This window comes from Rhea pennata, chromosome 5, assembly GCF_028389875.1.
Source record: "Rhea pennata isolate bPtePen1 chromosome 5, bPtePen1.pri, whole genome shotgun sequence".
Lineage (NCBI taxonomy): Eukaryota > Metazoa > Chordata > Aves > Rheiformes > Rheidae > Rhea > Rhea pennata.
Window position 1 is genome coordinate 45,155,945 of NC_084667.1, and position 20,884 is coordinate 45,176,828.

At 52.3% G+C, this 20,884-nt stretch overlaps 2 protein-coding genes across 2 annotated transcripts; both read left to right on the forward strand.

Moving 5' to 3' along the window:
• Positions 1-21: 21 nt before the first annotated feature.
• Positions 22-16,911, forward strand: LOC134141305 (membrane-spanning 4-domains subfamily A member 15-like). Its single transcript, XM_062577427.1, has 11 exons — positions 22-612; positions 949-1,060; positions 3,454-3,683; positions 3,806-3,986; positions 4,686-4,805; positions 14,404-14,574; positions 14,977-15,096; positions 15,373-15,429; positions 16,075-16,230; positions 16,466-16,585; positions 16,872-16,911. The coding sequence occupies exons 5-11, from the start codon at positions 4,704-4,706 to the stop codon at positions 16,878-16,880; spliced, it is 735 nt and encodes a 244-aa protein (XP_062433411.1). The 5' UTR covers positions 22-612; positions 949-1,060; positions 3,454-3,683; positions 3,806-3,986; positions 4,686-4,703; the 3' UTR covers positions 16,881-16,911.
• Positions 16,912-17,199: 288 nt separating this feature from the next.
• Positions 17,200-20,428, forward strand: CCDC86 (coiled-coil domain containing 86). The gene is made up of 4 exons (XM_062577227.1): positions 17,200-17,595; positions 18,014-18,143; positions 19,422-19,496; positions 19,965-20,428. Exons 1-4 carry the CDS (start codon positions 17,216-17,218, stop codon positions 20,082-20,084), a joined length of 705 nt encoding a protein of 234 aa, XP_062433211.1. The 5' UTR covers positions 17,200-17,215; the 3' UTR covers positions 20,085-20,428.
• Positions 20,429-20,884: the final 456 nt, after the last annotated feature.

The window sequence follows — 20,884 nt, forward strand, 5'->3', positions numbered from 1 at the left end:
ATCAGTGAGTCAGTGGAGATGCTGACCATGGAGTCCTGGTACCTCTTCTGGGGAGGACTCTTGATGAGGAGTCCATTGGCCAGGGCTGGAAAGGGTAGGAAGAGTGACAGGGCACGCAGCAAGCTCTGGGTGTCCCAGGACACCCACAATGAACCTGGCCATGATCAGCTTCCCTGGGGCTGTGCCACACAGAGGGGCAAAGCCACCACCAGCCCTAACCCAGCAGGGGACAAGTACGTCCCCATGGCTTCAGGGTAGTGCACATTACATTATGCCCACGTCCTCCCCTCCAGAGAGTTCATATCCTCTGGCTCCTGCTCCATGTTGGCAGAGAAGAACCAGGGCATCCTCATGGTAAGTGGAGACACAAGGGCTCTGTGGTAGAGAAAACACCACGGAGGAAAAGAGACAAGGGGAAAAATGCCTACCCGTGATGGCTTGGGAGGGGGCTGGAGGGAGCCTGTACCAAGGAGGATGCCCGCCTGGCTCTGTCCTGCTCAGGTGAAGGGCTGCAGGGCCCTCAACACCACCAGTGTCCTCACCGCAGAAGTAGGCATCATCCTGGTGCTCTGCAATGAACTCTGCAATGGGCCTGCACTACAGAAGGAGCTGGTGAGTGCTGCAGGCTTGAGGCTGAGCTCATGGGTCCCAGGTGTCCTGCTGGCAGTGTGGGGGATGTGGAGAGGGGTGCCCATTCCCAAGGGCAGTTTGGGATGTGCACAGAGGACATGCTGCTGCTGGAAAGATGACCTCCTCCTGCAGGTGCTTTTCTGAGGACATTAATACGCTTTTAGCATTACTCCATGCTTTTAAGATATGCAAAGTTTATACAAGGGGGAAAAGGTGCTATTTACGCCTCCCATTTGGCTGGCCATATAACATCTTGATAAAGCCCTGGAGTGAGGTGATGCTTGCTGCTCAGTCTCACCCAGGTTCTCTTCTTGCCAGTGCAGGGCTAGGGGGTCTCTTAGGCATCCTGCTGATGATCAAGCTGGAGACCTGCATCACCCTTGTCTGCACCTGCTTTGGGTGGCAAACGCAGCAGGTTACCTTCACACAGGTGAGCCCTGCGGTGGCTAGCTGAGAAGGGAGGGGTGGGAGGACTCCTGCCACCAGCAATGCCAGAGAGAGAAAGGCTCTGGGGAGGGTGAAATGGGGCAGTTCATCTGGCCCCGCAGGTGATGCATCCAACTGTGTGGGCCACCCCAAACCACATGTGGAAGCACGACGTGGGACAGTGCAGCATCCATGGCCACCTGAGGAGCAGGTTCAATCTAGCAGGGCCCAGTGCTGGAGGCTGGCAGCATGGGCAAGGGGTGATGGGCTTCCTTGCTCTGCAGGCTGCAGATTTTGTCCTCAACTTGTACTTCCACCTGTGGTGGTGATGGTGGTGCTGCCTCCGACAGCTTACACAACAGGACAGACAGGCCACACAGAGGGGAGATTTGGAGATGGCTTGGCCCTGAACTAGTCCCTCGCTCCCTCTGATTCTTTGGCTCCCCTCTTCTTCATGGGACCTGTCTCTCCCTCCTGTGCTGGCTGCACCGTGGCTTTCTGAGAGTTAGATGCGGAGTCCAGACAGAGCCTGGCCGGCCACATCCCCAGCCCTGTCCGCAGGGCTGACACCACATCCCCTGCATGCCCCCTGCTGGAGATGACATCCTTAATAAAACCCAGAGGGCTGAACATGCAATCGTGCTATGGTGTAGCAGCTGGGCAGGATTTGAGATTGGGGAAATACTTAAGGAGAGCCAAATTGCTGAATAGTCTAGGTTGGCTGGGACATTGGAAGGCTTTGGCTCAACCCTCCTCGCCCCGAGCAGGTTTGAGCAGGTTGTTCAGCGTCTGACTGTGTTTTTTAATATCTCCAAGGATGGAGATCCCACACCTCTCTAGCCCCTGTTCCAGTCTCCTCAGAGCTGCCTGCCTGAATGCACTCCTCCACCGTTGGAGACCTTCTATCAAAACAATCAGGCATAATTGCAGAAAATAAGAGATTTTATCTGAAAATTGTAATGGGATGTCCCTTAAAGGGAATCATTTTTCTCTGGGCCCTTTTCAAGCCTTTTCAGTGAGGTGTGGTGGGGTGCTGGGTTTTTGAGGACAACTGAAAATGCAATGGGAAAACCAGATCTTTCCTGCAAAAGCTGTTTGGTTTGCAACTCCCTGCCCTGCAATGAGCCTTGCCAGGGGGATTTTGAGACTATCCCCTGACCATGCTGGCAGGCCTGGGCTGGCCCTGGGGCCAGTGCCCTGCTCCTGGGCTGCCAGAGACAGCAAGGTCTCTCTCAGAGGAGGCAGGTCCTTGCTGAGTACCACCTCCATGGCAGCTGGAAGCGCCGGTGGGAGAGCAGGACTTTGGCAGGTCTCTCGGGGTGACAGCACAGAGGACAGCGGGAGGGGTGCAGGCCTGACTGTAGCCTGGGTAGCACTCAAGGTCCACCACTAATAAAATCAGCCCTTCTTTGAGAACAGCTCAGTTCTTTCCTGCTGATGGCACAGTGCCTGTGGTGGGGACAGGGACATGATGTGGTGAGTGTAAGGACAAACGATGCCTGGGGTAGGAGAGCTGGTGGGGCCGTCAGCAGATGGGTTTATGGAGACCATGAGCCTGGGCGTCTCTGATGGCATTGCCTTGGCCTTTTGGCCTGGAGGGTGTGTAGGCAGGGGGTAAATGGTGAAGATCAGTATATCTGGGTGAATCCTAGCAGTATGGTGCTGGGAGAGGCAATGGTACACAGGAGAGCATTTGCTAAAGCTGAGTAAGAGGTGCCACCATTGCTTATGCTGCTGTCCTTCTGCCATCCCTGTCTGGCAAGGGCTGGGCTGTGGGGCCAGGCCAGAGACGTAGCCAGCCAAAGTGCAACTTGATGTCTCCTTGATGGCAAGGCCATGTGGCCCAACATCGTCCCCACTTGCTCCTTCCACTAGAAAAGACAGAATCCTAAGCACTGGTGATGGGCAACAAGAGGGAGGTGGCCCTGGATCTCAAGATAGGGAGCTGTCCATGCCCCCGGCCCCAGAGCCCTTTCTCTTCCCTGCACCCAGGTGAGGGCATGTGTCCCAGCCCTGGGATGGGAAGGGAGAGAAATATGGAGGAGAGGAAGAGGAAGGAAGTGAGGAGTAATTAAGACAGTGGAGAAGGACCCGTGCCCTACACATTGGCTCTGGCTAAATCTAGTGGAGATGCTGGCCCCCTTCTTCCTCTTTGGCTCATCAAATTAGCACTCCATGAAGGGCACTTCCCACCAAACTGGACAAAGTTATGAAGCACCAGCCCTGGAATGCCTTTTTCTCCACGTCAAGCTGTCCCTGGGTTCTCAGATGTGATTTTCTTACCAGGGGAGACCTTCTGTGCCACCAAGAGCTTGCTGGGCTGCCATTCTCCCTCCACCTGGGTACCGAGCCTCGCAGTCTGGCTGGGCTAACTGAGGCTGCTCTCTCTCTCCCCAGGCCCTCATTGCATGTCAGCCCTGCAGCCACCCACCTGTGTGCAGCCCACTATGCTGCAGCCTCAGACTAAAGGTTCTTGGTGCCAGTTTCCAACCGGCCAGGATAGCCCCATGTGGACACTCCATGGCCAGGTGCTCTGAGCCTAGGGAATCAGCTTCAGCAGGTGCCCTCTGATGGACAGGGACAATGGCTGAGACCATTTCCTGGTGAAAAAGGTCAAGCTCATGGGGGTAAGCATGGCCCTTTGCCCCAACCAGGGAGCTGTTGCACCATGAGGCTGCACTGGGCTCCCCATGTCCCCCCTCTAAGGCAGCAGGACCACAATTGACTGTCATACCTTCTTCCCTTCCAGCAGGCCCTCCCGATCCTCATCAATACGGCTTGTCTCAGTTTTGTTGGGGTGACCTCCATTATCTGTGAGCCCTCTTTGATCTACTGGACTTTGACTGTGGCCACTGGCTATCCATTCTGCGGTGGCCTCATGGTGCATACAGGTGACGGGGCATCTTCTGAACCATGGGACAGGCCACCAGGTAATAATGCGGGACTTGCAATGAGGGAGAGGGGCTGGGGATGCCACACCTCTGATGCTTTCCCCTTGTGGCTGGGGAAAACTTTTATCCTCCCTGCAGGGAAAGGAAAGCTAAATCATCCAAACCTGGAAGCTTTCTGGGCAGTTGCTTGCCCCAGAGTGATTCCTTGTTATTCCCACCTCTGCACATCTAGCCTATATGCTGGGTGGAGCAGATGAGCCACAGGGTCATGCTGAGTAGTGGACATAAGTGCTGCAGTCCCTTCCATGGCCCAGCTCGGGAGATGGGTTTTGTCCTGTGCCATTTCCCATTGTGAAGAAACAACAGTAGCTGTGCCAAAGCAAGCCTTCATTCATGTGAACATCCCTACTTTCTCTTTCCAAGGCAGTTTGTCACACTGGGATCCCTTTCAATGGCTGTGGAGTATGTTCACAAGCCCATCCTGGTTAGCATGGCCCCCTCCAGCACTTCCTCATCCATCCCTTCACGCTGCTGTGCTGTTCCCAGCACCTAGGCAGGGGTGGGCATTAGAAGAGCTCTGCAAAGCCTGCTTTTGATTGCAGGCAGGACTTGGGTCCATGGGCTTGGGTTTGGATGCTGAAAACAAGATGGAGCCGAGGCTGAACATGGGGGATGGATTTGAAGATTGGGCACAGTCTTGTGCTGTTGGTAAGCCAGGCCTTTGCACCTCTCTTGCAGGTGAAGGGCAGACCAGGAATGAACATACTTAGTGCCATGTTTGCAGGAACTGAGACCATCCTCTCAATAGTAGAGCTGGCTAGAAATGAGGTGTACAAATTCTCATCACCTCTTCTCTCGGTAAGTGGCTCCATAAGCAGTCTCTGTCTGGTGTGGCCAACGGCAAGGGTGGGTTTTCTTCTCCTGCCCAATTTGCATTCCCCATTCAGAGCTAAAAGTAGCAACCAAGCAAATACAGCAGAAGCTCTATGTAGTTGCCCAAGCTAGTGCACCCACAAAGAGCCAGGCTGCCATCTCACAGGCCATCCGCCTGTGTCCCCTGTGTGAGCTGTGACAGCTGCCAGCCACAGCTTGACTCATTAACTGGGGCTGCCATTATAAATAAGTGGCATTTATAACATTATAAACCCTTTATTATTACGCATTTTTTGCTGGCTTTATTTTCTGATAGTTCAGTGACTCGAACTGGCTCAAGAAATCTTGCTGTGACCAACATGAGTGAGGAGGCTGGAGAAAGCTGGACTGATCAAAAAATCACTGGGCTTCACTGGGAAGGAAGGAAGGAATGGCTTTCATCAATATCTTCCTTTACCCTGGGAAAACAGCTGGTGAAAGGTAGTTGTATTTTTTTCAAGTCACCAGTTGGATGTTAGCCCATGATGTGATTTCTGTTCACACCTATAGAGGGTTGTAGCAGCACAAAAGAGCTCCCTGGGCTGGGTTTGGAGAACATATGGCCACATGCTGGTTGGACACTGATAAAGCAGCAGTTCCCACTCTGATCAAGAGCTGTTATGCTGCTCTGGCAGTACTAACTAGGGCCTTAAATAAATTGCTGGAGCCAGAGATGAGCTCCCCACTATATGAATGGGGCTGCTATGCATGTGTCGTGATGCTCTGCAGGGCTGTGTTGTCTGCAGAAAGCTGGCAACTGGATTGCAGGCATGATGCTCTTCATCAGTCTCCTAGAGTTCTCCATCACCATCCTGCTCTCCTACCAGGGGTGCTAGGCTACCCATTACCTGCCCAAACCCATGAGTAACCCTGGTTGGGTCTACGTGCATGAAGGATACTGGGGACAGGCATGAGTCTGGGTCACAGTAGAGTAGGATTTGGTGTGAGTTTGGGTTGCGTTAGTGAAGGCATCTGCAATGTTCCTGCTGCACTGGCAGAAGTGCCTGTGGGGTCCCCAAAGCATTGTGCCGCTCCAGGATATCTTGCAGATTTGGAATATCTCCTAGCCCTGCCGTGCTTATCAAGGTGATGAGCAAAGTGAGGATGAGAAAGTGTCAAGGACTTGGGACTAGGTGGGGCTTACAGTTCTCCTCTATAGACCCTGCCTTTTGTGCCCCACACCCTTACCAGCAACTGTGTAGGTCTGCCTGTGGTCCCGCTGGCTCCCCTAGCCTACTGCAATGACAGCTACGCTCCTTTATGAGGGCCTAACACAGCATCATAGGAGCCTGACTTGGGCAGCTGCGGAGATGTGAACCCAGCCATGCCAGTGTGAACGGACTCTTCCCTTCCTGTGGATGCTGTCCAGAGCTTGCATGGAGCCAGGGAGATCCTCCTTTTGTCCCATAGACTCCTTGCCACAGCCTAATTCTATGCCTGGAGTCAAACTGTGGAGTTAAGCTGGGGGAATGTCCAGCTCTGTTAAGACTCCACGTTGATTGCTTCCCTTCATTGTGGCCACAATAAGCTAGAGGTGGATGGTTGCTAGTCTACTCTGTGAATGGGCTCTGTGTTCAGGAGGGAATCCTCATGGAAGGGGGGGGGGGTGGGGCTGCAACCAGGATGCATTGCTGCCACTAGGCAAGCTGTATTGCCTTAGCATTTTTCCCATCCTTGTTATCCCAGAGACACAGACAAAATGCCTGGGGTGAAAATGAATGGGAACAGGCACATGGGGCTTGGAGGGGCATCCTGCTTGTCGGGCACCTCTGTCCACACCAAGTCTGGCCTCTGACCCCACAGCCTTGGTCCTCCAGCTGGAGCTGAGCAGCACTCTGACTGAGAAAACTGGATAAGAGGGTGTCACACAGACAGAAAAGAGACTTTGGGTTGGGAAGGAAATGAGTGGGAGGAGAGGGTGCTGAGCTTTGGCACAAACCAGGGGGACAGTGATGTCTTCTGGGGCTCCGTTCAGTGCACCATATCTGGGTCACCCACAGGATCATGAGACCGAAGGTCCAGGGATGTCCTGGTAGACAGGACATCCTACAGATCCTGCTATTTTATTGGTTTAAGGTTGGCCAGACAGGCTTGTCTCTCATTGTCTGTGTCCAGCAGGCAGAGCTGATTTTCGAAGCATGCTTTCAGCCCATCAATTTTCAACTTTTCATCTCTTGCTAGTCCCTGGGGCTAGCCAGAGCCCTATCTGTTTCTCCATCAGTGAGATGTTTCCTTCTCACTCAGCTCCAGCTGCTGTGCAAGGCTTACATGTGAGGTGTTAGAGATCTCCTAGCAGTGGCATTGCTGCTGCTGTCTTCTCCCTGCCTTTGCCTCATCAAGATAGGGCAGAGGCCTTGTAGAAGATCACCAAGGCTGAAGTCAAAGGGGAAGAAAGAGGAGGCAGAAAAAAAAATTAGGAGGTATAAAAAAAACCATATCTGGACAGAAGATGACAGAAAGCAATTAGCTTGCTGTCTTCATTCTCAGCCACCTTCATTCTCTTCTCATCTTCATCCACCTCCCTAATTCCTTAGCTAAAAGTGCCCTTGTCCTGCAGAAACTTTGTGATATTTCACTGAAGCCTTGGAGACTTAGGACAGGTTTTCTACAGCATCAGAAGTTTTACTAGAAGCAACTGATCAAAGGCTTGAATATAGTAGGAAGACGATGATGGATACATTTGGGATAGCTTTAGGAATGATGCCAATGCAATTCAGTACCAAATAACAACAAAATCCCTCTTGATATATTTCTGAACACCAGCTAAATCCTGCTTCTGGCATCACAGAGCTCTCTGATCATTCTGGATGGGCAGGTAAAAGGTGGAGGATGCATTACTCTTTGGGAGGTTCACAGTAATTTTAAAATCCTTTAGAATGGTTCAGTGGGGACTTCTGGAGAGGTGGCACAGATGCTTGCCTGATACTGGCTTTGGGTGCACCATGTGTTATGGCCTCTTGTTCAAGTTTTCCATACTGTGTTCCCTGCTTCAAAAAGTTGTCTTTGGTCATGGTTTGCGTTCCTTCCTCACAATGTGGTTTCCTCTCCCCTGCACCTTTTTGTGGCAGCCAAAGTGCTTGAAGGTGCCAAAGAACAGAAATGTCCCAGGCAATTCTCACCAGTGTTGCAGCAGTGTTCAGTCACCCCAGCCAGTCCTGCATTGTTTGTGACAGCAATAGAGGACAAAAACTGAGCCAGCATGCAGTGATGCTTCCCCCAGAGTCTCTCTGCAATTCTGGCAATTTGTGGCTCAGGGATTTCCCAAGCTCAGGGAAACGTCTTGATGTTTAACAACCTCAGCAGAGGTTCCCTCTGTGGCTTTGTCCAGGTTTGGTTGGGACACAAAGAGGGGACAACATGGACCAGGGGCCTGGGATTACAGAGAAGTTTATTTGTCTGCAGAGAAGAGAGAAGGGTTTGGCATCATGACTGCTCAGGGATTTTTATGCTTTCCCAGGGAAAACGGCAGAGATAAAAAAACATCTTTTTTCCTAACTGACATTTGCCCCAGAAAATGTGGGTTTCTCATTACGAAACCAATATAACATTCTTGCTAGAAACAGAGACATTTGGAAGAAAAGCAAAATGTTGACTTTTGGAATTTTTATGGGGATATAAAGTTTTTCATAGGAAGCAGAAACTTTCTGTGAAGAGCATTTATCCATCAGAATCTATTTTCTTTGGAAAAAAAAAAGAAAAGGTAGAGCTTATTGGTTGGAAAAAGATTTTCAGTTCCACTAGGCTCATAAACTTATTCAGTGCTGGCTGATTCAGCGTCATCAAATTACAGGATAACTCTGGGTGGAAGGGACCTAGGGAGATCTCTAGCCCAGCTCCTGCTCAGAGTGGGGTTAACCCTGGGGTCAAAACAGCTTGTTCAGGGCTTTTGCTAGTTGGGTCTTGAACACCTCCAAAGATGGAGACTCCAGAGACTCCACAGCCTTGCTGGGTCCTGCTCCACTGCTTTGACTCTCCTCATGGGGAAAAGGTCTCTCCTTGTCTCCAGCCTGAGCCTCCCCTGTTTCAGCTGATGTCTGTTGTCTCTCGTTCTCCTGCCATGCAGCACCAGAAAAAGCCTTGCTCTGTCTTCTCCATCATCTCCCTGAAGGCTTTGGGGGGCTGCCATTAGAACCTTCCTGAAGCCGTCTCTCTCCAGGCTGAATGTCTACCTCTGAGCCCAATTGTCCAATCAGGTTTTTATCCATCTAATAGTCCATCCATCCAGATCATGACATTCTAACTCAGATACAAGAACACTGCATGGAATTTAGTGAACTTGTGAGTTCATGACCTATGGATAATGTATATTTATACTTACATATCTACACCAAAATCTATACTCACACATACAGTTTTTGCCCATATTGAACATCTCAGCTAACACCTGCTCTGTGCTGGATATACACATTTACTCTGTATGGGTGTATTTAATTTGTTAAGTTTACTCCTGTCAATGTAAAAAAGAAAAGACTAAGCATCAAGGGAAGATTTGCATCTGCCAGGAGAGTAAAATTCTACTTTAAAAAATCTTAAATGCCTGCAAATAAAGGGCTGGAAAGCTACACTGTTCACAACTTGCCACTTTCCAGCACCTGCTCAGCTAGATGCTAAAAAAGCTTCACCTCCTCCTGCACCTATTTCCAAAGTAAATTGTAACATCCTACCTTGGGCTCCGGCCATCCCCAGCTGGACCCTGGTTTTATTTAGAAAGGGAAGAGCAATTTGTCCATGAATACCTTATTCAGAAATGGGTTTTGCTCAGACAATCAACCTTGCTGCAGGGATAAGACCAGTCATGGATGTTTCCAATTGAAAGCCTGAAAATTCAGGAATGTTTTAGGAATCTGAAAATTCTGTTTTGGAAGGAAATCCACTGTTGCAAGGTGTTTTCAGCTGGGAGCACAAGCTGTCACTCGTATTAGTGGACATCATGCCTGTACAAAGGCTACATATTGGATCCCATCATTTTCATGGGCTTACCCCATGTGTATCTACAGAGAACGAAAAAAGATCAGAGCCTGGATGAGAAACTAGTTAGCATTAGGATGTCGAAAAAGGCTCTCCCTCCAGAGAGAGATGCTGTCAAGTTACCAGCAAAATTTAAACATTAAGAGCCATCAGCAGTGTGATTAACGGTTAAAACTCATCCATCTCTGTGTTTTCACTGGAAAATTGTGTCTCCAGTTGTAGCCTTGTACAAGTCCAAATACTCCATTCTCTCACAAGAGGCTGTGTGATGGAGGAATGCCATCCAGTGGCCCTTCCAAAGCACAAAAGCAGAACGATGCTATGCACTGTAATAGCATTTTGCTATTGGCATATTTTGGTTGCCAACAATTTTCTGCCTAGCGGATGCCACTAAACAATAGATTTGGATGGGCTGTGGAGCTGGGTCAACCCACTACTGTCTCAGCCCCACTCCCTGGCCATGCTTGGGATAGTGCATTTCACCTGGAGACTCAGAGGCAGCAGAAGCCAGGCTGATCGGGAGCTGGTCACTCACTGCCCCTCACTGACCAGACTGCTCTTCCCAGCTCTTTTTTAAGGAATGATTTAGATCAGTTTGGTGAAAATCTCTTCGTTTGTCATCCCTCCAGCTACTGGCACAAGTTCCCAGTGTGTGGGAATGCACAAGAGCTCATGGGAACTGGGCTTGGTCTTGTGACAGGAAACCAAAGGTGCTCTGTCTTGTTAGCTGTTGGATGAGGACCTCAGGAAATGGTCTGACTGCAGATGGGATGCCAATGAGGTCTCAAATCAAAGCTCAGCAGCTAAGGCCAGGCAAGTTCAAGCAAGATCTGCAGTACATGGCAGTGAGGAGATCAAGTCTTTTGGCAAGCACTGGGGTACACAAGCTCATCCACACTGCAAGATGGTGGCCAACATGGCCCTTGTCCTTAGCTCCTAAGCAGCCATTGTAGCGGCCAGCTTGTGCCCTTGCTCAGCAGCTGAGTGGTGCAAGGCTATCTCCACCTGTGCTGCTTACATAGTGCTCTTTTCTGTGGCTCCATTCTGCTCATGGGCTTGTGGCCCGTTGCCCAGTGAGACAAGGTGGCCACCTTGGTCCACACAGCAGTCTACCCACTGCTCAGTTCCCATGGTTTACAGTCAGTACAACAGGGATGTGAAAAAAGCCTTTGGAAAAGTCCTCAGAATAAACCTAAAAGCTGGCTGATCTCCCTGGATATGTGAAGGAACAGTCTCATACCCAGCTCTCTGCAAACAAAATGGACAAGGCAGGAAACAGAAGTGTTGCTGATCCCTTCATTTACCAGTGGAAAAATAAAGACATGGTAACTTCATATGACCTTCTTATGTGTCTAATTTTGATATCACTATTATTTTGCTTCCATGGGTCAGACAGCCCTGGACTGCGGGCGGCTGCTTATCCCTTGCTTGATTCCCATCAGCTGCTCATCTATGTTGGTCTCTAAAAGTGGGGTATAGTCCAAACCAGGTTTGTTAGCTCCCTCTATGGTCAAAGGAAAGAAAAAGCACTTCTAATAGTTGCTCCTAAATTCATTAGGAGGAACTGCCCTGCAGAGGGTCCTGTCTAGTGTTGGGCTTGAGACAAGTGCAGACAGAGATGGCGATATTTAAGGGAGCAGAGCCCCTTAACAATGTTGATGCTCATGCCTGAGTAAATGTGATGTGAAGCCAGCCTTAACCTTCCTGTGACCAAGCTAACAACTCAAAGATACCAGGGCATTGTGTTTAAATATTCCTGCTTTTTCCACAGAAATAGCTCTTGTGGAGCCTCTGGATGTGATCAGAAACTTCCAGCCTTTAAAGAAAAAAGAGCTGGGGGTCCCAGAGCCATGTCCACCAATACTCCTGTTCCTTCCTATCTTTTCCTCAAACCAACTCCCACCTCAGGTCTCACAGGTGGAGATCAAGTCAAACCTCATCCCATTGCTTCTCCAACACAGTAGCTGCCTTGGCCACAGGATGCTTTGCTCCTCTGTGCAGTCCTAGAGATGAAGCCCTCTGCAGCACCTTGGTGCTGGGGAGCTGACCCAGTGGAGGTGCTGCTGCTGGGTTTTACCTTCTAAGCACAAGAGGAGCTGAGGATAGGATGGGACTGGGGTCAGCATCCAGCAAGCTTTGTACAGCCAGATGCCCCAGCAGCACCACTGAGCCCATCTGCTGCTCATGTGTATCCCAGGCCCATCAAAAAAGTGGGATTTCCCAACACTTGTTAAGGAAACATGGGAGGTCCTTGCAGGCATCCCAGCTGTCCTAGCAAGCAGATGGGGACAATGGCCCCAAAAGAAATAGCTGTTTTCTGGTAGACCTGGAAGATAGTGGTCTGAGAAGGGAGGAAGGGAGCCTAAAAGCTTGTGTCTCATGAGCTTTTCACCATGTGTAGTGGCTCCATTCTCAGTCTGAACTCTATTTTCCTATTGGAAAGTATCACATGTCTTTTTGCTTTGGGAGGACAAGTGGTTGGAGATCACTTTGCGCTGACAGGCTCCTGCTGGGTGCCACGCTGGGAGCTGTCTGGCAGTGTTTGCACCACCCACCTCTCAGCTGCCCCCACCCCAGGCTCACTTGTGGGGGAGGCTGATGGTCATCAGTGGAGACAGGCCCACAGTATCGAGTATCAGACTTTGTCAGGTAGGAGAAATCTAACTAAAATTAAAAGGAAACAAAGGAGCTTTGTTAAGAATTTTATAGACTGACAAGATTTATAATGTTTGCTATATTATAATTTTACATCCAATTTACTACATCCAATTTTACTTTTTTCTTTCCTGTAAGAGAAACTTCGCCAGGACTGGGAGTCTCTTAATTGCTATTACATGCTGCCCCGGGCTTTGCAAGCCAGATGCCTGGGATGGGCAACTGCTGGCACTTATGTACAATCCCAGCCTGCAATCCCAGGCTGGGTGAATGAGTCTCCAAGTGTCTTATTAGGACTCTGCCAGGACTGTGCTTGGCTAATTGCAGAACTAATTGCAGAGTGCCCTGCTCTGAGCACTTAGTGGCTCCCTCATTTCCAGGAGTCTATCCTCACTACCTCGAAACACTATGCTCTCAGCACTTCTCTGATAACCTGGTCTCCTCTCTGCCTCCCTGCCTCCTCCCCCTGCTCTTCTCACATTTGGCTCTGCCAGCCTTCCACAGACACAGGAGGACACGGTAAAGCTTCACCTACCATTTGTTTTCAGGCCAAGGTCCTCACCCTAAGCCTCCCTAGAAAGGGAGGTGCAGGGCTCTGAAGGCACCTGGGCTGAGATAACCTGTGCTTGGAGACACAGGGGCTCACAGCTCCCATTTCCAGGTGACACATGATTGACTCACTGTTCCAAAATGACTGCTGAGTCCAGGATGTCATTTAGCAGCACTGCAAGCAACTCCCATGAAGAGTCTAAGTGCCAGCATGATGCAGGGACCTTGCCCAGTGGCAGTTTGGATGCAGCCAGCCTGTGCTGGTGAAGATGATTTGATAGTCTGTGTGGGAGCTCCTCCACATGAGCTGGTGCCAGTGCTAGGGGCTGGCGCCAGAGAGGTCCCACCAGACCAGGGGCAGTGCAGGAAAACCTTGTCTGCTGAGCCTGTTGCCAGTGCAGGGGCTGCACTCTGGGCATGGGAGCCACAAAACCTCATCTGGCATCCCAAACCCCACGTGCAAACCTGAGCTGCCTTTCTCTCCCAAGTTTTTACAGGTATAACTGTCCCCTTCCAGCCTGTGGGTGAAAGTGATGTAGTAGGTGTGATTAGGCAAGGGGAGCCTAGATCCCTCTCCTCCATCAGTGCTCTTGGAGCACCTGTGGGGAGGGTGTGGGGTTGCATGGCTGCATGCAACAAAATGCCCCCAACTGGGGATAGAGGGCAGAATGAGCACAAGCCCAGGCAAGGGGATCTCCTCCTCAGAGCTGCCCAAGGGACAATCGTCCAGCTCACTCCCCAGGCTGCAGCGAAGCTGGCACCCTTAGAGAGGGTGCTTACCATCGGCTTGCAAAGTTAGCCCACTCTCCCTGTCCTGTTCTCCCACCCCATTCTTGTGCCCCAAAGTTTAACCCCTCCCTCTTGCAAACATTGATAAATGCATGTGCGGTTTTTACCAGCATCTCTCCCTCTACTGGCAAAACAGCCAGGATTGAGCTTGTTGAGCAAGAGGGATCTGCTGAGATTTCCAAGAGCAAACTTCCTGCAGGGAGCAAAGGGCAGCAGGACTATGTTCCTGCAGGTCTGAGCCATTCCAGCTGCCTAGACCCTGACCACTTCTTCCATGGGGCAGACAGGCAGTGAAGAAACCACAGCACACAGGAGGACAAAGTAAGCTGAGGCTAAAGGAGGTATCGTGGCCAGAGGTGAGGTGTGGGAAGCAGGATGGCATGTGGGACATCCTCGTGTCAGTGCAATAGGATGTCAATACCTCTCGTTGCAATATCCCATGTGCTGCTCCAAAGAGGTGGGTGGAAGCCAGCCTGGTCTTGTCCCTGCTGACCTTCAAGCCCCCTGTCATCTCCCTGGCACACTGGGTGCTCCGGCACTCTCCTTGTGGCTCACTCTCCATCTGCTCCTGTTCTGCCCATAGCCGATGGCAGCCACAGTGACGGACTCTGGTGGCATGAGGATCATCATGGAGGTCATCCCAGCCACAGATTCCTCAGCAGCCCAGCAGACCTCCAGCTCCAGGCCATTCACACCTGCCGCCTCATCCTTTCAAGTCTACAGCTTCAGAAGGGCTCAGCCCAAAGTGCTAGGGGTGAGTGCACAGAGGACATGGGTTGCTGCAGTCCCTCCTGCCTGGGACATGCTGGGGGGAAAGCTGGGATTGGCTCCGAGTGTCACAAGGGACTGTCCTCCTTGAGATGACCTAGCAGAGCTGTATGAGCAAGAACCGACCCCTGGCTGGGGGGAGGTGGTGTTTGAGATGGATTTCCTTTCCTTGATTGCGTGGTCAGCTCATACAGTCATGCCAAGTGCCAGCTGAGCTCTCAGCTAGCCCAGGCTCCTTTCTCAGCATTACTGAGTGCAGTGAGAATGAGGAATGATGCTAGCAACAGTGATGATGGGGTGTGATTTGGTTAATGGCCTCAGTAACTTGGCATGCAGTGCTCTGGACCAAGAGTGACTGGGGACCCCTCTTCCTTCTGTCCCTCCCCAGGCCATCCACATTGTCACTGGCATCATACGCTTCTGCTTTGGGATCATCTTGACCATGGCAGAACATGATATTCCTTCCATCACTGTGGCCAGTGGGGTCCTCTTCTGGCTTGGGCTCCTGGTAAGCAGCGGCGGGCTTGGGCTCCACCTCCCCACTGCTAAATAAGGACACTGGGATCTCAGTGGATCTACTGCTGGTGCTAAATCCCCTCATTACTAGGGTCTCCTTTTACGCTCACATCTTCTGTCTGTCTCATCTTCTGGGGCTGGGGGGAATTTGTGATTGCAGATCCAAACATTCCTTGTGTGTTGTTCGAGGGTCTGCAGGATGTGTGTGACATGTAGTGTGGAGCAGGTGGGATCCTGCTACTGACTCCCATCTCTGTTTCTGGAGCAGCTCCTGGTCACAGGGTCTCTGCTGGTGGAAAGTGGAAAAAGAGAGAACATCCTGCTGGTAAGAAGGTCACTGAGCAGGTTCAGTTGTGGCCAGGCAGGGGGAGGAATACAAAGCTCATGACATGCTTCAGTGGCTTTTGCCTGCCCCAGTGGCTCATGGGACCCCTCTGCAGCCTGGATTCATCCCATTCCTCTTCAGGACTTCAAGTGAAGCACCTAAGAGCAGGCTTGCCCTCTGGAGGTGTCCAGTTCTCTTCCTGTTGACCACTGAGGGTGGTCAACACCTCAAGCTTTGGGGCCTATGTGAAATGTTTAGAACCCAGTGGAGTTGCTTGCAGATGATGGGGAGAAAAAAATGTCACATGGGCCATCTGTCCCTTGGTGGCTTCCCTAAGAGGCCAGATGGTTCCACTCTGACTGTCGATCAGATATAACCCTACTATAAGGAGCTTTACTGGCTCTGTAAGGCTTGGCAGCTCTGGAGTAAATCTCCCCCTCTCAACCTTAGTCAAATCACCCAAGCTCTCTGAGGCCCCTCTGCTCAGACAGCTCAAACAAAAAGCATCAAACATTCTCTTCCCAGCTCTGTGTCACTGTATCCGGGGTTTCTGAGCTCTCTGCAAGCTTTTGCTCTGATCCATACTGCTGCTTCGTTCTTGGTGGGAGCAGTAGGGATGGAGCTGACATGATGTGACCATGACAGGTGAAGACCTGCTGCATCTTCAGCATCGGGGTCATTCTGAGCACCCTTGTGGCCACCATTGTCCATGCCATGGCTATCACTACGAACCTTCCCGGGTGCGAGCATAGCTGGCCTCACCAGCTGAGAGGGGAAAGGTGCTTCAACACTGACAGAAAGGTACAAGCTCCTGGTCCCCCCCTCAAGCCATCCACCACCTGTGGTTTCTTTGCCATCACTTGGATGCCACAGGACAGCAAAAGAATTGATGTCAAAATGCCCTGTGGGCCTGAGTCTCCCATGGTTGTGTAGTCAGGAGGATAAGGGGATGAGGCTGCTGCTACACAAGGGAGGCAGATGACTCCAGCTGCCAGCAAGTGAGACCTGTGGGGCCGTTTTGCTCTCCTTCCTGCAGACCTTGAGTGACAGTTTGAACTCGATGTTCATCATCTTTTGCCTCCTGGAGTTCTGCACAGCAGTGGCAGCCATGACATTTGGTTATGGTGCCATCAAGCAACACAACTACAGGCGCATGGTAAGGAATGACCCTCACTGAAGACTGAACACAGTCATAGGGCTTCCTTGGGACTAGTCACAACCCCATTACCCTGGCAGCAGAGTCCACAGACCAGCTCTCTCTGAAGTGAGGGAGAAGTCAGCTAGGGCATTTCAGTGGAAGAAGAGCCAGATATATCCCCCCCTTTCCTCCTTTGAGAAGGTACCATCAACAAGGTCAGTGAAAGTTGGTGTGCTCATGGCAACTTTTCTGTGTGACCTCAATGAGACACAAAGTATCATTTCTGCTTTCCCTTTTTTCCCAGGTTTTGTAAGGTGGACAGAGCCAGCATTCTTCCAGACCAATATGGGCGTGGCAACCCACCCTCCTCCTAGCCCTGCCATGCAGATGTGTTAGAGCCACAGAAGCAGCAGCAGCCATGGGACCAAGAGGCAACTGGGGACCAGGGGGGCAGAGCAGATGCTGTGGCTCTCAGCTCTTGTCCTGCATGGTGTCTGCAATAAACAGGTCATGCTGGCTGGCCTCGTGGGTGTCTCTTTGGGCTCCTGGGCCCCGCCGGCCCCGCGGCACCGCGAGGCGGTAGGAGGCCTCGCTGAAGCCCCGGGGCGCCACGGCAACGGGTCAAAGGTCATTAGGCCCAGCACAAACATGGCGCTCGCGCTGCCCGGCCTAAATATGGCGGCCGGGTTGGTCTCTGAGCATGTGCGATGTGTCGCGCGCTGTGACGTAATCGTGCGGCGCCGGACACACGGCTACAGGCGGCCGCGCAGGGTGCTGTGGACGTCATCGGACGGCGCCTGGCATGCGGCAATGGGGCGGCCACGCGGGGGGGCGGGGGAGCCGGGGCCGGGGCCGGTTGGAGAGTTGCTGCCGGGCTCCGGGGCTGCTGAGGGAGGACTTGGCCCCGGGAAGGCACCGGCGCGGAGAACCGCCAAGAGGCGGAAGGAGGAGACGGCGGCAGCGGCGGCTATGATCCCTCGGGGCAGGCCGAAGTCTGGGCGGGTGTGGAAGGACCCCAGGAAGAAGAGGTGGGGCCGAGTGGGCCCTCTGGGGGCAGGACGACCAAAGCTGCTGTGGGGGTCACTGAGTTGGGGGGAGGTTCGAAGAGAGAGCTAAGTTGGGTGCCTGAGGTCAGTTTGGGGGTGGGTTAACCTAGGGGGGCTCTGGGAGGGGTCCTGACTTGGGGGGCAGGGCTGTCTTTTGGAGGGGAGAAGATTGAGCCATTGGGATGGTTTGGGGGGACTCCTGGGCTGGGCAGAGGTCTTGAGGAGGACTTAGAGGGGGACAAGACTGCTGTGGGATGCCCTGAGCTGAGAGAAGTCTTGCAGAGATGCTGACCGAAGGAGTTCTTGGAGGGGAGCAAGACTGCTGTGGGGCTCTCTGAGCTGCAAGGAGGGAAGCGCTTACTCCGTCTGTGCCTCTCTCCCTGTCCCTCTCCCTGCCCAGGTTCTCGCACATGATCCAGGACAAACCTCTTCATACCTCCTGGGAGCACAAGATGAAGGAGCGGTGCAAGAGGAAGCTTGTCAAGGACCTGGTGCGGCAGTTGCAGGAGGGGAAGCAGAAGGAGCAAGAGGTAACGGGCGTCTGGGTCCCAGTGCCTGGTAGGGAATCTGGGAGCTGGGCTTTCGGGACACAGGACCCCATGGGCAACTGGGGCAGCATCACCCAACCACTTCTGCAGGGCAGCAACTCTGCCCATGCCCAGCTCTGTCTCTGGGGTTGTGGTGACCATGGCACCCTATGGGGAGGGTTTGCTGGGGCCTGTGCTTTCCCAGTCTTCAGACAGAGCTGCCTGGTCTCTTTGCCATTGTGAGATTCCTGGCATTCTGCAGAGCCACGCTGTGGCTAGAGACTTTTCACCTCTCCCCATTGTTAGCTGCATGTCTTTGCCGGCATCCAGGGCTTTGAGGCCACTGGGTTATAACAGCAGAGCATGCTCCACCTGCAGGCTGCCTGCCCGCCAGCTTGCGCAAGGCTGGCTCCTTCCAGCTGCCATTCTTCTGGATGGTGGCCAGGCAAGAGAGTGAATTCTCTGTTGTTATGCCATATCTAGGCAATGATAGTCACATGCTGTGTGTCACTGACTTGAAATAAACTCATGCAGACAGTTCAAGTTTTTCTGGAGCGGGAGGGAGTGCTGATGGCTTGACCTTGTGCTGGCAGATTTCGTGCCTGGCAGGTATCACCTGTGCTATTCTAGCCCTGCAGCTCTCAGACTGGTGTATCCAAGCAAACGTGTCTGCATGTTTGCTGACAAAAGGAAGGGTCCAGCCTTTGCCATGCTGGTGTCCCTGCTTTGTTAGTCATCTTAGCATGAACTGTGGCCCTGGGGGAGTTGCTTCTGTCTGGAAGCTCATCTTCATTGGCTTCTAGTGGGCAGATCTGACTCATCTTGTGGCATGGATGTGGCTGGTGTAAGGGAAGTGATGGGAGGAGAGGGTACTGTGCTCTTCAGCAGCACCATGGTTGTGTGGTTGGTGTAAAGGGGTTGTGGCTCTGCACCACCAGTCAGTGCTGGTTTAGGTGATTTCTTTTGTCCGTTGTCCCCCCACCCCAGTAGCTGCACAACCGGCAGGAGTAAAATAGAAAGCTGAGACTGTGTCCTGGCCAGGTCGGTGGAGATGGATGTCATGAAGTTGTTCCCTTGCTCTTGATCCCTGTTGATGTATAGTTTGGAAAGAGGGAGCTCTTGGGCCTCAAGGGAGGCGGCTGAGTTTGCTGATGGCTCTCCTAGCTGATGTAGACAATGGAGTCATCTCTCTTCCTTTGCTTGGATTTGTTCTTCCTCCTTTTCCCTGTCCCCAGCCCAAAGGACACAAACAAAAGCAAATGTTTCATCCTGTTCCCACAGGAAAAGAAGCGGAGGCGGGAGGAGAACTTGAAACGGCGCCTGGAGAACGAACAAAAAGCAGAGATCATCCAGGTGGTGAGTCACACTCTCAAGCACCTCCCAGGTACCTGGGGCATCGCACCATTGCAGACTTGGCTGTGTTGCGATCCATGCGTTTGGTTTGGGCTTGTTCCAAGCCTGCTGCTGCTCCCTACTTTGCCCCCTTTTCCTGGGGGCTTAGAGAGATGCTTTAAGCAGCATTGAAAGGGCTAGGGAAAGGACAAACCCGGCTGGTTCTGTGCACAGACTTTGGTCTTTGCTAGATCCTGTCTTTGCAGTGGGAGGAAGAAAATCTTCTTGCAGCTGGTTGGTAGGCTGCTGTCCTACAGCCCTATAGAGAGGGGCCTGGCTCCTGCTGGGTGTCTCCAGCTTAGCCTAGGTTTTGCTAGCCATGCTGCTGAGGTGGGTAATGTGAGGACAGGACCCCTGGTGTGCCTGCCTGGCCTGACTCCCCAGTGTGGTCTCTGTGCCTGCCCTGAACCTGCCCTTTTCCCCTTCCTCCAGATCCGGAACCCACTGAAGCTCAAGCGGGCGAAGAAGAAACAGCTGCGGCGGGTGGAGAAGCGGGACACGCTGGCCCTGCTCCAGAAGGTGCCTGTGCGGTGCAAAGCAGCAGCGGAATGAGACTAGTGCCCAGGTCTGCAGGAATGAGACTAGTACTGGGCTGCAGGATAGATGCACCATCCTGGCCTTGGCCAGCCTGCTGCTCCACCAGGCCCAGGCAGCTGGGGTTCCCGCAAATCCCATTCCTTTCTGGCACTCCGGGGATGTTTTCTTGGCTCTGTGGGCAGGAGATGCTGCTCAGGCCCTTGGCATCAGTTGGAGAGAGGGACCGAGCTGGTGTGGGGTGACCATCAGAATAGGCTCCCGAATTCCTCCTTCCCTGTAAAATTGGCATGCTGCTGCCAGGCTGGAACAGGGCTGAGTCTTGTCTGGCACTGGAATAAGAACTGCTTCAACTGCCCAAATCTGCCTTTTCTTTTAAAAAGTGTGTGTGAAGGGCTCTGGACTCACCCCTAAGGGCTTGGGGAAGGGGGAGTCACATCTCCAGAAAAAGCTGCTGCTCAAGACCTTTGCTCTGCCAGGGAATGAGTGATCTCTGGGCTGGAGTGGATCCTCCTGTGGTTGCAGAGCACCAAGGCCTTCATTAGGCAGAGGTCTTGCCCTGCTGGAGCCTGTTGTGTGGGGTAGAGGGGGGAAGTGAGTTCATCTTTGGTGTAGTATGGAGCTTGCAGAAGAGGAAAGCACAATTCACATCAGACTTCTGTTGTCTATCTTCTCCAGGGGATGCTAGGAGGAGCTGGAGCATCTCTTCATGGCAGATGGGAGTTGGAGTTTGGGTCAGGAGATGGTGGATGGGAGACAGATGAAAGAAAGGGGCTTGGGGTTGGAAATCCACACATCTCTTCCCCACATTTGTGTTT

Excerpts from the sequence above, each read along its gene's own strand:
- CCDC86 (XM_062577227.1), top strand. The coding sequence starts at position 17,216 with ATGGCGCTCGCGCTGCCCGGCCTAAATATGGCGGCCGGGTTGGTCTCT. Across the intron at positions 17,596-18,013 it reads AAGGACCCCAGGAAGAAGAG|GTTCTCGCACATGATCCAGG; the intron begins GTGGGGCCGAGT and ends CTCCCTGCCCAG. Across the intron at positions 18,144-19,421 it reads GGAAGCAGAAGGAGCAAGAG|GAAAAGAAGCGGAGGCGGGA; the intron begins GTAACGGGCGTC and ends CTGTTCCCACAG.
- LOC134141305 (XM_062577427.1), top strand. The coding sequence starts at position 4,704 with ATGAACATACTTAGTGCCATGTTTGCAGGAACTGAGACCATCCTCTCA. Across the intron at positions 4,806-14,403 it reads TCTCATCACCTCTTCTCTCG|CCGATGGCAGCCACAGTGAC; the intron begins GTAAGTGGCTCC and ends TTCTGCCCATAG. Across the intron at positions 16,231-16,465 it reads GCTTCAACACTGACAGAAAG|ACCTTGAGTGACAGTTTGAA; the intron begins GTACAAGCTCCT and ends TCCTTCCTGCAG.